Here is a 16058-nt window from a genome sequence, read left to right as displayed (position 1 = left end):
CTTCCTAAATTCCACCAATATGTCCACATCCCCACCAGGGGAAGTAATACCCTGGACCATGTTTATACAAACATTCCTGGCAGCTACAAAGCTCTTCCTTGTTGCCATTTTGGTCTGTCAGACCATATTTCCCTGCTTCTCCTGCCTACTTACTCTCAGCTGACAAAAAGGGTCAAACCATCAGTAAAAAAATGTTAAAGTGTGGACAGATGAAGCTAGAGCAGCTCTGCAGGACTGTTTTGAGTGCACAGACTGGCACATGTTCAGATATGTCGCCACCCAGGAGAGCCACATCAACCTTGAGGAATATACATCAACAGTGACATCATACATCATCAGTTGATGATGTGGGGATCACAAAGACAATAAAAACATTCCCCAACCAGAGAACCTGGATGAATGGAGAGGTGAGGGCTCTATCCAGAGCCAAAAAAGCTGCCTTTCGGTCAGGTGACAGGGACGTATACAACACTGCCAGAGCAAGACTGAAAGCTGGCATCAAGGAGGCAAAGCAGCCACATCAGCAGACAGGAGAGAGACCTCAACACCAAAGATATGTGGCAGGCAATCCAGAACATCACAGGCTACAAAAGCAGGAGCGTCCCCATAATGTGTGAGGCCACGTTGCCAGATGAGCTGTACAATAGTGCTGTACAATAAAATAACAAAAGTAAATTAAAATAACAAAACATAACAAAGCATAAAACATAACAAGGTAACAGCAAAAAAAAGAAAAGAAAAAAAGGAGTAGAGATGACATAACAATACTATCCCATATATAAACAAAAATAAAAAAAATAATACTAAAACATAAAGCTTTAAAGGGGCTATATTATGAAAAACTCACTTTTTCAGTGCTTATGCTTATGTATTTGGGTCTCTGATGTGCCTATTAACACACAAGCTGTGAAGTAAGACCACCCAGTCAGTTTGGTTTGGGCTGGCTTGCTCTGTGATTCAACAAGCCTTTCAGATTTGATGCCCTTTCTTACGTCACGTGGGGCAAAGCTAGGCTAAGCTAGGCTAAGCAAAAGGCGAAAAATTCACCCGTATCATGAAGCTGAACTGGGGGACAGAGTAGAGATGCCCATTACGGTAACTGTTCACTACACATCCCCAACACATGGAATCTGAAGGTCCAAGTGCTGTGTACATCAATGATACCACAGAAACATACTGCTGCCAATATTGCTGATTGTCTGTCTCAGATAATCAAGGAATGGGGCAAACTTGCTTTTTGCACTGTCCATGACAAAGCCAGTAACATGAACTTGGAGCCATGGAACTATGCAAAAACTTTTCCCAAATACCTGGGATGCACTTGGCACCACCTAAAGTTGGCAATAAATGCTGGCAAAATGAAGTTACACGTGCTGTACTTTTATGACCTGTGCCTAGCAGGATGAACAGATCCACTTCAAATTTGGTCAGAAAAGCCTTAAGAAATTGATGATTCTATGTGGTGAATATTGTGAGTTTTAGTCTAAGGCCTATGCCGTGGTGGCACTGCAATTTTGATGTTTCGCCATTGCAAAGCAAACTGTTGTAACTTGACTCCACATAGTCAGATCTCTCCCAGATTTCACATGTTTGATAAGAATCCCGGTCTGAAGACATGTACAAGTCCATATTAAATCATAGTAATTGCGCCACCTACTGGCAACAGGAAGGTATAGACCTCATAATTTTACTAAATACTCCTAGGGGGTTCAACAGATCCACCTAAAATTTGGTCAGCTGAGTTGTAAGACGTTGATGATGCTAAATGGTGAAGCTTTTGAGTTTTTATCAAAAGCTGTTGCCATGGTGATGCATTATTAGCCATGAAACAGGAAGCTGTGTGGGGCTAGGGGTGCTCGAAAACTCACAAACTTGGCACACGCGTCAGAACGGGTGTATTTAGTTGTCTGATATGGATGTTGGACTTGGGTGTGGCAAAATGACTCAACAGCGTCACCTAGAAAATTTCAAGGTCAAAGCCCCCACCTTTAAATTTGACATACATGAACGAATTTTGGTAGGCTCATGAATCATTTCCAGACACACAAAAAAGCCTCTTGGAGCATACTCTAAGTCCAACAAGAAGTCAGCCATTTTGAATATACTTTTTTTTCACAAAGTGAAGCATTGTATTTTAATGAACTCTTCCTAGAGATTAAGCCCGAGTGACTTATTGTGACCGATTTGGTAGGTTAGATCTAAAGACCTTTGTGATACTAAATTGCAAAGGTTTTTAATTTACATGCAATACCCTCGGTGTGGTGTGCCGATCACTCTGGCTCAAACATCTTTGGGGCATTAATAATTAATAGTTAATAGGGAGTCAAAGGAGTGCCATAAAAAAGAATACATATGTAAAAGAATAAGAAAATAAATGTGGAAATATAAAGAGAAATAAATAAAAGTATAAATAAGTAAATTAAAAAATGTGGAACTATAAAGAGGAATGATTAAAAGAATAAATAAATGTGTAAATATAAAGAGAAATAACAAAATATAAAAGCATAAAGGAGTGACATAAAAAAGAATAAATCCGGAAAAGAATAAGAAAATAAATGTGGAAATATAAAGACTACTTATAGACTAATAATAAAATATAACAGAATAATTGGTCTTACAGATTAAATCTAAAAATTTTTGGTGCCACATTAGTTTGTCTGAATGTAAAGTGAAGCTTCATGTTTCACTGGACAGAACAACAGCACTGCCTCTGGGGCTCTATATGTACAGGTGTCACCACATTTACATAAATACAGTGGAAACTGCTTATAGTGATCACTTCTGTCCGGGTCAAATTGATAACTATAAGCGGATGATTATTATGACTGATTTTTTTTCTTTTTCTTAAATTCTCATGCAGATTATGATCTAATAGACATTTGTATATTTATTGCATGAATATAAAGTAATGAAATGGGCAGCTTTGCTTTTTACTGAATTTTATTGACTGTTTCAAAATACAGAACAGCTGTTTCAAATGGTTGTTGTTTCACTGCTGCATCTCGTTTGCTCATTTTTGGCAGTTTGTCATAAGCTTCAAGGAGACTACATTTTTCATTAAGAGAAAATTACCTTTTCCTCTTCTCCCTCCCGTCATGTTTTCAATGTGTTTTATTTATTTTTCCAATTACAGGCCCAGGTTAAATATTAAGTATTAGAGTTTGCTATGCTCCTTAATTTTTTCCTTTTTTTTGGAGGGGGAATAAGCTATTGATTTCCAAGCTCTATATAGTTCTGGGAGAGGCTCAGATTCATTAGTGAGGTGTTATGCAGTACAAGAGAGGGCAGTGTACTGCCTGACTTAAATACTCACCATCTTATACAAGGGGGGGGACTTTAATTGTGTCCTACACCCCACTCTCGACCGTTCCAGAGACACTACTAGAATTTTGAGCAAGTCAGCACAGTGTTTCAACTCTTTTCTTGAGATGTATGGAGTAATTGATCCTTGGAGATATAAAATTCCTGAAACTAGACAGTATACATTTTTCCCCTTCCCATCAATCCTACTCTAGGATAGATTATTTTCTCCTAGATAAAAACCTGTTCCCTACGTTGACATCTAGCGGATGCGGGGATATCATCATATCAGATTATATTCCAGTGGAGATGTTATTACAATTCCCAGAAAATGAATCTATATATCGCTTATGGAGACTTAATCCGAGATTGCAGTAATGAAGATTTTCATTTAGTACAACCATGTGCAATTTATGGGAAACTATGAAGGCTTATTTGAGGGGGCAGGTGATTATACAGTGCTGGCATGAACAGAAGGAGGATGAAGTGTACAGAAGAGCTAATTACTCTGATAAGTGAGATTGATAAAAAAAACATGTAATCAAGCCATCTACTGACCTCTACAGGGAGAGAGTTAAATTACAAACTGAATTTAATCTATTAACTACTGAGATGGCTGAAGAGCTACACTTAAGATCTGCCCACTCTCGCCACTCCTATTTGATATCACCCTTGAACCACTGGCAATCATGCTCATAGACAACACACAGTTGGCTGGTATTAGTAGGGGCAGACGGCTCCACAAGCTCTCGTTATACGCAGACGACCGTGTTTTCTTCTTGTCAGATCCTGATATTTCTATTCCGATGGCATTAAGTGTTATTTCAGAATTTGGGAAAATATCTGGTTATCAGATAAATCTAACCAAAAGTCTATTATTTCCAATTAATGAAAAGGCTTGATTACTTTCATATGAATCCTATCCATTTAAAGTTACTAAAGACTGTTTTACTTACCCGGGGGACTCAGTCACCCACAGGTATGGGAATTTATTTAAGCATAACTTTAAGCCTGCACTGGATCTTACTCGCTGGTCCACACTTCCCATATCACTGGCTGGGAGAATAAATTCTGCTAAGATGGCAATTTTGCTGAGATTCTTGTTTTTGTTTCAAACAATTCCTATCTTTATTTCTAAATCATATTTTAAGGAGCTAGATAAATGTATAAGTACTTTCATTTGGAATAAGAGCATTCCCAGGATAAGGAAAGCTTTTCTATGATATTTTTAAGAGGACGGAGGCTTGGCGTTACCAATTTTTATTTACTACTACTGGACAGCCAACATTCGCAGGATAGCCTATTGGGTCTCTGTGTACTATGAGGGAGACAGACCAGTTTGGAGTCACATGGAGCAATGTTTCAGCCACCCGGTATCCTTAACTTCTTTAGTATGCGCTCCACTCCCATTAAAGTGGTCTGGATTACAAGGTAACGTCATGATAAAAGGCTTGTTGAAAATATGGAGCCAATTTAGGAATCATTTTGGACTCAAGCAAGCCCTGCCCTCCATGCCAGTCATGGCTAATTCATTATTTGTTCCATCATTCATGGACACAGCGTTCCATTTGTGGTTTAGACGGGGGTTGAAATGTGTGAATGCCCTGTTCGAGGATAATATGTTTATTTCTTTTGATGGACTGGTAAGGGGGTATGGTATCCCACAATCACATTTCTTCAGATATATGCGAGTCCACCATTTTGTAAAAGAAAATTTCACTTCCTTTCATACATCTAAGACCTTTGTGCTGCCTATTTGTGCGTCTCCTCCCTGCAGTTCATCCTGCATGCAGCTCTGGGCACCACAATACCACAAAGACAGGCAAAACAAATTTCAAGGTCAGGAAAATACCAAACTGTCCATGTGCTGCTTGCGCTGGTCATTGCACATCATAAAAAATAGGGCCTGATGTTGGATTTGGTGATCAAATTATTTAATCTAGTCTGAACTGGCAGCCATCATAGGCTACTCATGGTCCTCTGTGTTCCGATTAGGATTGGATTTAAAGGTCCATCATCTTAGAGCAGACTTAGACATCATCACTGTGACCATAATACCTGGCTTTAGGCATTCCCACTTTATTACCATAACACCTGAAAGTGGGGGGACAAAAAGTCTAGTTGTCCTGTTGACATTTACACAAGTCCTAAAACTAGATAAAGTGCACCCAATTAAATAATTGAGACAAAAAAACTTTTTCATTTATTCATTCATTTATTGACGAAAATTATCCAATCCTAGATATTTGTGTGACCCCCTTTTGCAGCAATAACTTCAACAAAATGTTTCCGGTATCTGTTTATCAGCCATGCATATCAGCTTGGAGGAATTTTAGCCCATTCCTCCTTCAATCAATCAATCAATCAATCAATTTTTATTTATATAGCGCCATATCACAACAGAAGTCATCTCAAGGCACTTTTCACATAGAGCAGGTCAAGACCGTACTCTTTAATATACAGAGACCCAACAATTCCCCCATGAGCAAGCACTTGGCGACAGTGGTAAGGAAAAACTCCCCTTTAACGGGTAGAAACCTCAAGCAGACCCCGGCTCTTGGTGGGCGGCCATCTGCTTGGTGGGCGGCCATCTCCTTACAGAATAGTCTCATCTCAGGGATGTTGGTGGGCTTCTTTGCATGAACTACCTGCTTCACGGCATTTCTATAGGATTAAGGTCAGGACTTTGACTCAGCCATTCCAAAGCATTATCTTTCTTCTGCTCTAACCATTCTTTGGTAGACCAACTTGTGTGTTTAGGGTTGTTGTCTTACGGCATGACCCACTTACTGTTGAGCTTCAGTTCACAGATGAATACCTTGACATTTTCCTAAAACTCAGAACTCATAGCTCCTTCGATGATTGCAAGCTGTCCTGGTCCAGAGGCAGCAAAGCAGGCCAAAACCATGATAATGCCACCACCATGTTTCACAGATGGGTTAAGGTTCTTAAGCTGGAATGCAGTGTTTGCTCATTGCCAAACATAATGCCTCTCATTCAAGCCAAAAAGTTTGATTTTGGTCTCATCCATCCACAGAACATTTTTCCAATCATGTTCTGGCTTATCCACATGGTCTTTAGCAAACCGTAGATGGCAACAATGTTCTTTTTGGAGAGAAGTGGCTTTTTCCTTGCAACTCTGCCATGCACACCATTGATGTTCAATGTTCTCCTGATGGTGGACTCATGAACATTTACTGTAGCCACTGCAAGAGAGACCTTTAGTTTCCTAGATGTTATCCTGGGGTCCCATGTGACTTCCCAGAGTATTACATGCCTGCTCTTGGTGTGATCTTTGTTGTTCAACCACTCCTGGGGAAGGTATAAATGGTGTTGGATGTCTTCAATTTGTACATGATCTGCCTGATAGTCAACTGATGGAGTCCAAACTCTTAAGAAATGGTTTTGTAACCCTTTTTAGCCTGGTGAGCATCAACAACTCTTCTTCTAATATTATGACAGTGTCATGAATACTACAGGCCCTACAAATGTATGCAGATGACACCGTTGTGTACACACATGCAAAAATAGCTGAGTTAGCTGCTGCTAAGCTAACAATTGCATTGGAAAGGATCACACATTGGCTTGATCAATCATGTCTGAGTCTAAACGTAAACAAGACAAAGGGTATGTTTTTCTCTAAAACTATGGTACAACCTCCTAATGCTGATATTTTCATCAAAGATGAAAAAATTGACATAGTTACTTATTTTAAATATCTTGGTGTGACATTGGATCCAAATTTGAACTTAAGAAACATGTAAAAAAAAACAGTTAAAACCATAAAGTACAACTTAGTAAATTTTAGAAATATTAGAAACTGTCTCTCTTTGGATGCAGCCAAGATATTTATGCATGCTATGATTCTTCTAGTCAGCTTTCTCTGTTAAAGGCACAACTCAGTGGAATGCCCTACCTGATGATATGAAGAACTGCAGTTCTATCAACACATTCAAGGCCAAATTAAAAAACCAACCAAAGACGAATCAGCTGTGTGACCACACAAATTTACATTATAAATTTTTAATTGACATTGTGGGTGTATGTGATGTGCTGTTGTGTGTAGCTTTGTATTTTGTATGGTGTGTTCTGTGTGTTTTTGTTTTTTGTTTGTTTGTTTTTGCTTTGTACTGTTTGTTGTTGTGCTGTTGTATGTTTTGATTGTGGGGGACTACAGATGCAAATTAGCTTCGAGCTAACTCCGGTGCAGTGCATCTTTAATGTTTAAAGCTGCACACTGTCCCAATCAATAAATCAAATCAACGAACGTCCTCAGAAATATCCTTTGTTTGAGCCATGACTCACTTCCAAAACCTGTGTTGTGAAGCTAAGACTTTGATGGTGAAGACCCAGATTTCTCTTCTTTAAATATGGCAGGGCCTCCCAGACTCACACTTGATTGTCATCCCATTGAGTGAAATACTTGACTCTAATTTCTCCCTTCAGATGAGTTGATAATGCTAGAGGTTCACATACATACATACCCACACACAAATATGTAACATTGGATCATTTTCCTCAATAAATAAATGAACAAGTGTAAGGTTTTTGTCTCATTTGTTTAACTGATGTCTCTTTATCTAGTTTTAGGACTTGAATGGAAATCTGATCACATTTTAGGTCATATTTATGCAGAAATAGAACAAATTCTAAAGGGTTCACAAACTTTCAAGCAGCACTGTATATATATTTAAAAAATATATAAAGAAATAAATGAACAAATGAATGTGAAAGTGCTTATAATATATATTATTTTATATTTTATTATCTGTCTTTATATTTCCACATTTATTTATTCTTTTATTTGTCTTTAGATTTCTGCTTTATTAAACTGACTTATATATTATTTTATTTATTCCTCTTTATATTTCCACATTTATTTTCTTATTCTTTTACGGATTTATTCTTTTTTATGGCACTCCTTTATTCTTTTATATTTTGTTATTTGTCTTTATATTTCCACATTTATTTATTCTTTTATTTATTACACTTTCCACATTTTATTATTTATTCTTCTTTATATTTCCACATTTATTTTGCACTTATTTGGCCCATAACCAGGACTGATTCCCCATTAAGAAAACCCAAAAACTACTTGGCTGTCCCATCCATCAGCATTCCAAGTGACAGAATTTTCTTTCTGGCTGGGAATACCATCATCCAGTAGTGGATGAGCTTCCATCTTGCCAGTTGATGCCCTCTAATCTTTTTATATGCAAACCAGGATAGTAAAGGAAAGACTTTGACTGAGCAGGACTGATAGCAAGTAGGCTTACAGATTAGGTCATGTAGTGACTTTTGTTTTCTATCTCACATATTTTACTGACATTTGCAAAAACCTCTCTTCTTTTGCATTAAAATGTGAGTTGTGGCACACGTTATTGTTGCTGAGTTGCAACATGTTGCTGTGATGCAGTATTATATGCCAAACTGATATTCCAGTTTGTTTGTTTTTCTGTTGTGACTGCTGACACAAAAAACAGTAGTGTGACACATGTTGCATAATGTTTCATGGGTTTCTTTGGTAATATGCAAAAAAAAATCAAAGAATTCCCTTTTCGAGTGCATTTGTTTTTTGTGTCAGCATTGTGTGACCCCTAGAGGCCACTAAGTACAGTACATTCAGTTCTGTGCCTAAAATTTCCTTCCACATCTAACACTTCTTCATTTATTTCAGAGTAGTTTTACACACACAGACTCACCTCCATCACCATTATGTCCTTGGAGCTTTGTCTCTGGACTTTGGGGTGTTGGACCTTGACGGCCACTGTCCTCCCATCATGCAGGACTGCCTTGTGGACCTGAGCTAAGGAGGCGGCACCCTGCGGCTTCTCCTCAAAGGAGACAAATAACTCTGACAGCTGCAGGAGAGAGATAGATGCGGAGAGGGAAAGAGTGGGAGAAAGCAGAAGGTAAACCAGGGGAAGATAGAAGGGAAAGAGGTGTGAAGTTGGGAGTGGGAGAATAGTGTGATCATTAATCTGATCACCCCTATTTACAAGCTATTGTCAGTACTATACTGTACAACTGAAGGAGGCTAGACATATTACAGACAGAGGGGTGTACATGTAGGTACAAATGTCTTAATTTTTTTTATGTTATTTCAATTAGTTGCCATGCTAAATATTGAGGAAGTGTTGAGTTTGTAGCAGCAAAATAACATATGTGAAAGCAGATCAAAACAGAACAAACACTCTAGGCACCATACTAAATACAATAAAGTATATTTATAAATTATTTTATAAAGGCCTGGTTCTCTCTTCATTTAAGGTAAATAAAGGCTGAGCTTTGTGAAAAGGTAGTGTAAATGTAAAATAAAAAGAGGATATTAAAACTTTAGAAGATTTTAAATTAAGGTTTTAAATATAATAATAATTTTAAATAATAAAATAAATAAATAAATAGTAGAGAATATAAAGAATATAGTGTGCAAGGTTGAATTGATACGAGCATTGAAAAACTGTGGCAGTTCTACAATACAGTAATATAGAATAGACATAATGCAGTAGTGCAAGAGGATCAGGTGATCCAGTAAGTAACCGCGCTTTATTGAGGTAGCGTATTGGATTTAGTGTGTGTGAGTATGTGTAGGGGTTATGCGTAGTGTCTAAAAGACATACTAAAAGTAAATGGTAAATGGTAAATGGACTGCATCTATATAGCGCCTTTCTATTCTTCCGATCGCTCAAAGCACTTTCACAAACACATTCATACACTGATGGCAGAGGCTACCATGCAAGGTGCTAACCTGCTAATCATGAGGAGCTTCTAATGCTCATTCACACATATACTCACACACCAATGGCACAGCCTTTGGGAGCAATTTGGGGTTTAGTATCTTGCCCAAGGACACTTTGATGTGTGGACTGGAGGAGCTGGGGATTGAACCGCCAATGTTCCGATTAGCCAAAGCCCCGCTCTACTTCTGAACCACAGCGGCCCCAGGTGTCTTTTAGAGAGACAGTTATAGTGTCTCTCAACACACTGCTACCCTCAGCACCCAATTGACTACTTAGCATCATTGTCTTACACCTTAGCTGACCAAATTTTAGGTTGATCTTGTTAACCTGCTAGTAGTAGTTAGTAGGAGTATGGGGCCTATAACTTCCTGTTGCCAGTAGGTGGCGCTATTACTAATTACTATTACTGATTCAATATTGGGCTGTACATGACTTCAGACCGTGACTCTTGTCAAACGTGAAATTTAGGAAAGACCTGACCATGTAGAGTCGAGTTTGTTTTTTCATGGTGAAACATCGAAATTCACCACGCCGCCATGGCAAAGGCATTCAATGAAACCTCACAATCTGCACTATATAGCATCATTAAGGTCTTAAGGCTTTTCTGACCAAATTTAAGGTGGATCAGTTCAACCTGTTAGGCACAGGTAGTACAATTATAGCACCTGTAACTTCTAATTGCCAGTAGGTGGTGCTATGACTATGAGTAAATATTGACATAGAGATGTGTTAAGGCTGGGACCCTTATCAAGCATATCAAGAAATTTGGGGAAGATTAGACGCTATACATTTGAGTTACAACGACTTCCTGTTTCATGGCAGGATGCATGGAAATTTGTTGTCAAAGGGCATTGGATGAAAAGTCAAGATTTTGATAACTTTTCATCACAAAGGGCTTTAGATGACACTGACCATATTTGAAGTCGGTCGGGTTAAATCACTAGGAGTTCATTAAAATGTACCGCCTGCAAATGGCAAAAACTGCAAACTAAATTCAAAATGGCTGACTTCCTGTTGGACTGAGGGTATGGTTACAAAGGATTTTTTGAGTGGCTGGACAGGATACATTTGCCTACCAAATTTAGTTAATCTATGACAAATTTAAAGGTGGGGGATTTGACTTTGAAATTTTCTAGAGGGTGCCCTTGAGTCACTTTGCCACACCCAAGTCCAAAAACCATATCAGGCAACTAAATACACAACTTCTGACACGTGTGCCAAGTCTTGTGAGTTTTCAAGCACACCTAGCCCCTCAAACACAGCTTCCTGTTTCATGGCGAATAATGAATTGCCATGGCAACAGCTTTTGATGAAAACTCAAAAGCTCCACCATTTAGCATCATCAACGTCTTACAACTTAGCTGACCAAATTTTAGAAGGATGTGTTTAACCTGCTAGGAGTACTTAGTAAAAGTATGGGGCCTGTAACTTCCTGTTGCCAGTAGGTGGCGCTGTTACTATGATTCAATATGGGCCTGTACATGTTTTCAAACCGGAACTCTTATCAAACATGTGAAATTTGGGAAGGATCTGACCATGTGGAGTAGAGTTACAACAGTTTGCTTTGCAATGGCGAAACATCGAAATTCACAGCACCACCATGGCATAGACGTTCAACTAAAACTCACAATATTCACCATATAGAATCATCACCGTTTTAAGGCTTTTTCTGACCAAATTTGAGGTGGATCTGTTCATCCTGCTAGGCAAAAGTCATAAAAGTACAGCACCTGTAACTTCCTGTTGCCAGTAGGTGGCAGTATGACAATGAGTCAGTATTGACACAGGGATGGATTCAGGGTGGGACCTTTATCAAGCATGAGAAATTTGGGGCAGATTCAGCGATCTACGTTAAAGTTATAACAACTTCCTGTTTCATGGCGAAACATCAAAGTTTGCCGTGTCGCCACGGAAACGGCGTTCAGTGAAAACTCAAGATGTTGATAACTTCATCACAAAGGTCTTTAGATAACACTGACCAAATTTGAAGTTGGTGGGGATAATGTAAAAATACAATGCCTAGAAATGGCAAAATCTGCACAAAAATTGAAATTACATTCAAAATGGCTGATTTCCTGTTGAATTCAGGGTACGGTTCCAAGAGGCTTTTTTGTGCATCTGGAGACAGTAAATGTGCCTACCAAATTTCGTTCATCTAAGTTGACTTTAAAGGAGGGGCTTCAAATTTGAAATTTTGTAGGTGGCGCTATGGAGCCATTTTGCCACACCCATGCCCAAGACCCATAAAATATTAAATTTTTACCACTTCTGACGAACGTGGAAAGTTTTGGAGCCCCTTTAGCCCCTCAAAAATGTGATTCATTACAGAGAATAATAATAACAATTAAAGCAGCAAGCAGTGATGATCGGGCCCTCGCACCCTAACACACGTCGGGGCACGCTGCAGTCTAAGGGCTTTTATTACAGGCATGGACAATATACATTCAAGTTACAACTTCCTGCTTCATGGTGAAACATCAAAGTTTGCTGCATCGCCACAGCAAGTGTATTCAATGAAAATTTAAGATTTTGATAAATTTTCATCACAAAGGTGTTTAGATGACACTGACCAAATTTGAAGTCGGTTGGGTTAAATGTCTAGGAGGAGTTAGATAAAATACAAAGCCTGGAAATGGCAAAAAGTGCACAAAAATTGCACAGTAAATACAAAATGGCGGACTTCCTGTTGGATTTAGGGTATGGCTTCAAGAGGCTTTCTTGTGCATTTGGACACGATACATGTGCCTACCAAATTTCGTTCATCCACGTCAAATTTAAAGGTGGGGGCTTTGACTTTGAAATTTTCTAGGGGGCACCCTCAAGTCCTTTTGCTACACTGAAGGCCCAAGACCCATCTAAGACAGCTTCCTGTTTCATGGCAAGTAATGCATTGCCATGGCAACAGAAAAGTCAAAATCTTCTGCATTTAGCATCATCAAGGTCTTACAACTTAGCTGTCCAAATCTGAGGTGGATCTGGTTAACCTGCTAGGAGTAGTTAGTAAAAGTATAAGGACTACAACTTCCTGTTGCCAGTAGGTGGCACTATTACTATGACTCATTATTGACCTTTACATGTCTTCATTGCTGGATAACTCCTTCAAAATAAAATATTTTTAAAAATGTTATTGGCATGATTTTTCACTTAAGAGTAAAAAGAAACAATAAAAATGTCATTTCTGTGATTTAATAATTCATACATGAAAGGGTTAGTCATACTATACCAAATAATGCAAATACTGTGTGTTAATAGATTGAGTGGCGTTAATACAGTACATATTTTGGATGCTTAGATAGGGGAGAGTAAGGTATAATAGTTACAGACTTGTATTAAAGTAAGGTTTTAATTGCAGGAGTTATAGTACTACTGTAGTATTACAAGGTGGCATTAGTATTTTCACTTGAAGGGATTGTGTGAATTTTGAAAAAGTTTGATGCGGTAAATGGTAAATGGACTGCACTTATAGTCATCATGCACCAAACAAATAATGCATGTAAAAAGAGTCAAAACAAGTGCTATGGTGGAAAAGCAGTTCATATAAAAAGTGAATCACAGCAAACTATTTATATTTACATAATTTCCATGTTGTGGCTTTATAAAAAGCAATAAAGCGTCATGTGGTCAATTTCGGAATTTCATTGGCTATTTGAAGCGCCAGTCATCAGCAGAATCTGTTCCTACACAAAAGAAGAGGGGCAGGCACCTCCTTTCAATGCGGATACTCGTTGGCTATTATAGGCTGTGGACAGGACATGGAAGCTCCTATTGAGTCAAGGGAGGTGTCAATAGAAAAGTCAGAGTGCAGCTGCCATTTTGATACCAAGATATGGCTAATGTGTACAAGCTAATGCAAGTTATGACAGAGAATATGTTGGAAGATTAGGACATCTGCTGGCCAATCTGAAATAATACAACAACCGTTTGTGGATATTTATTAATGTAATAATGTGTTAAATATTCATATTATTACATCGATCCAATCCAATAAATATTTTACTGGGCGTTTGCCATTGTAACAAGATCATTTCTGTTGGAGTTGTATCAGTCAGTGGAGTAATATGAGGCTTCATAGATGAGTAATGTGAATTTTGTAATTGTTTGTTTGCTAGTGGTCTGAAACCTTGATTGTACCTGCTGATGTGACTGTATCTTGAAATGGTTTGCATCAATGGAATCACAAGAAATCTTAGCTTTCCAAAGATGTGTCGCATGAGTACCCACTTAAAGACAGGAGTTGTGTACATAGCATAGTTGTGTACTTAACTTTTACACGTTAAGGGGTTTTAAGAGGCGCTGGATTATTAACATGATATTATTATATGTGAATTATTAACATGATATCAATATTTCATTTTTTAAATATCACAGTTATCGTTAATACCAGATATCACAACACCCCTAATCCAGACATTTCCTGAAGAAAAGCTTTCAGTTTGTTGAACTGTCTTTATCAGGTTAAACTGTGATTGGCACAGCTGTTTCAGAGCTATGAGAGTGGTGATGTGACTGGTTGAGAGAGTATTTAATAGTCACCACACTCTCTGATCTATATTCACCTTCACCCATCCCTTTTGCATGATGTGCTGCTGCACATACATAAACCAAAATAGCAGGTGCACATGGAGACACCCACACAGTCAGTGCACTTAAGACCTAGAATGCTGCACTTGTTGGTGCACTTGCACGGTTAAAATATGGGCCCTGGAGTTATAGGGAGCTGTTTTTCTATGATTTCTACGCCAATTTATGGATGTTTATCCATGAAGCACATGAGAGATCATCTGAGATCTTCGGGAAGTGTAAGTCACACTGAATCTAAAAATATGTAGGTGAGTGAGTTATGACTCAAATTGTTAGTTAATGCCTCACATCCCCTTCAACACCTCCAAAATCTCTTATTTAGATAGATAACTACTTTAATTATTTTGAAGAGAAGATAATTTCTTTTGTATTTTGTACAAAGATCTAATCTATATGGATTCACCTCCTTGCCGAGGTCCTCTCTGATGACCTGCTGGATCTCTTCCATGCTGCTCTGGGGAGCTCGGCTGTGGAGCACTTTTAGTGTGGATGTGTACTCCTCTGGTAGGAGATAGTCCAGAGCACCGAGGTGCTGGCCCACCTTGATGAAAGTACCCCGATTGGCACAGCACAAATCTCGAAGACGCTCCGCTGAACGCCGATGCACCTACAGGTGATGGAACAGAGAAAAAATTACAAGTCAGAAACAGGATTAACAGTCTCAAGCTCTGCTAGGAAAAAAGAATGAATGAGGGAGTTCAGGTAGGCAGGAGCCGTTATAGTTGCTGTTTTGTAAGCAAGTGTCAGGGTTTTGAATTTGATGCGGGCAGCAACAGGGAGCCAGTGGAGGGATATCAACAGCGGGGTGACGTGCTGTTTTGGGCTAGTTGAAGACCAGTCGTGCCACCGCTTTCTTGATCATTTGCAGAGGTTGGGAGACCTGCCAGTAAGGAGTTGCAGTAGTCAATGGATGATATTACGAGAGCCTGTACCAGGAGTTGTGCTGTATGCTCAGACAGGTAGGGTCTGATCTTCCTGATGTTGTACAGGGCAAACCAACATGACCGAGTGACTGAGGCCACCTGAACTTTAAAAGTTAGTTGGTCATTGATCATGACACCCAAGTTCCGGGCAGACTTCGTGGGCATGAGTTGGGTTGATTTGAGCTGGACACTGATGTTGTGTTGTATAGAGGGACTGGCTGGGATGACAAGGAGCTCCGTCTTAGAGAGGTTAAGTTGAAGGTGGCGTTCTTTCATCCATGCTGATATATCGGCAAAGCATGACAGGACCTGAGCCATGACTGTATGGTCTTCTAGCAGGAATGACAGGAAGAGCTGGGTATCATAAGCATAGCAATGGTATGAGAAACCATGGGAGCTGAGGACTGTGCCAAGTGAGGTGGTGTATAATGAGAAAAGAAGGGGACCAAGTACTGACCCTTGGGGAATGCCTGTGGATAAGCTGTGAGGTTTGGACACTTCACCCCTCCAAGAT

General features: G+C 39.0%; 1 protein-coding gene across 7 annotated transcripts in view; it reads right to left on the bottom strand.

Annotated features, from left to right (window-relative positions):
- Positions 1-16058, bottom strand: part of adck1 (aarF domain containing kinase 1) — a 128969-nt gene that overhangs the window by 48041 nt on the left and 64870 nt on the right. For all 7 annotated transcript variants that reach the window (XM_042387737.1, XM_042387734.1, XM_042387740.1 and 4 more), the window contains 2 exons: positions 15025-15228; positions 9003-9161 (listed from right to left, as the gene is read on the bottom strand). In XM_042387737.1, the coding sequence (XP_042243671.1) occupies positions 9003-9161; positions 15025-15228 (363 nt within the window). The remainder of the gene's footprint in view (positions 1-9002; positions 9162-15024; positions 15229-16058) is intronic.

This window comes from Thunnus maccoyii, chromosome 16 (assembly GCF_910596095.1).
Source record: "Thunnus maccoyii chromosome 16, fThuMac1.1, whole genome shotgun sequence".
NCBI lineage: Eukaryota > Metazoa > Chordata > Actinopteri > Scombriformes > Scombridae > Thunnus > Thunnus maccoyii.
The sequence above is the reverse complement of the archived record's forward strand: the minus strand, read 5'-3'. Positions and strand labels throughout refer to the sequence as shown.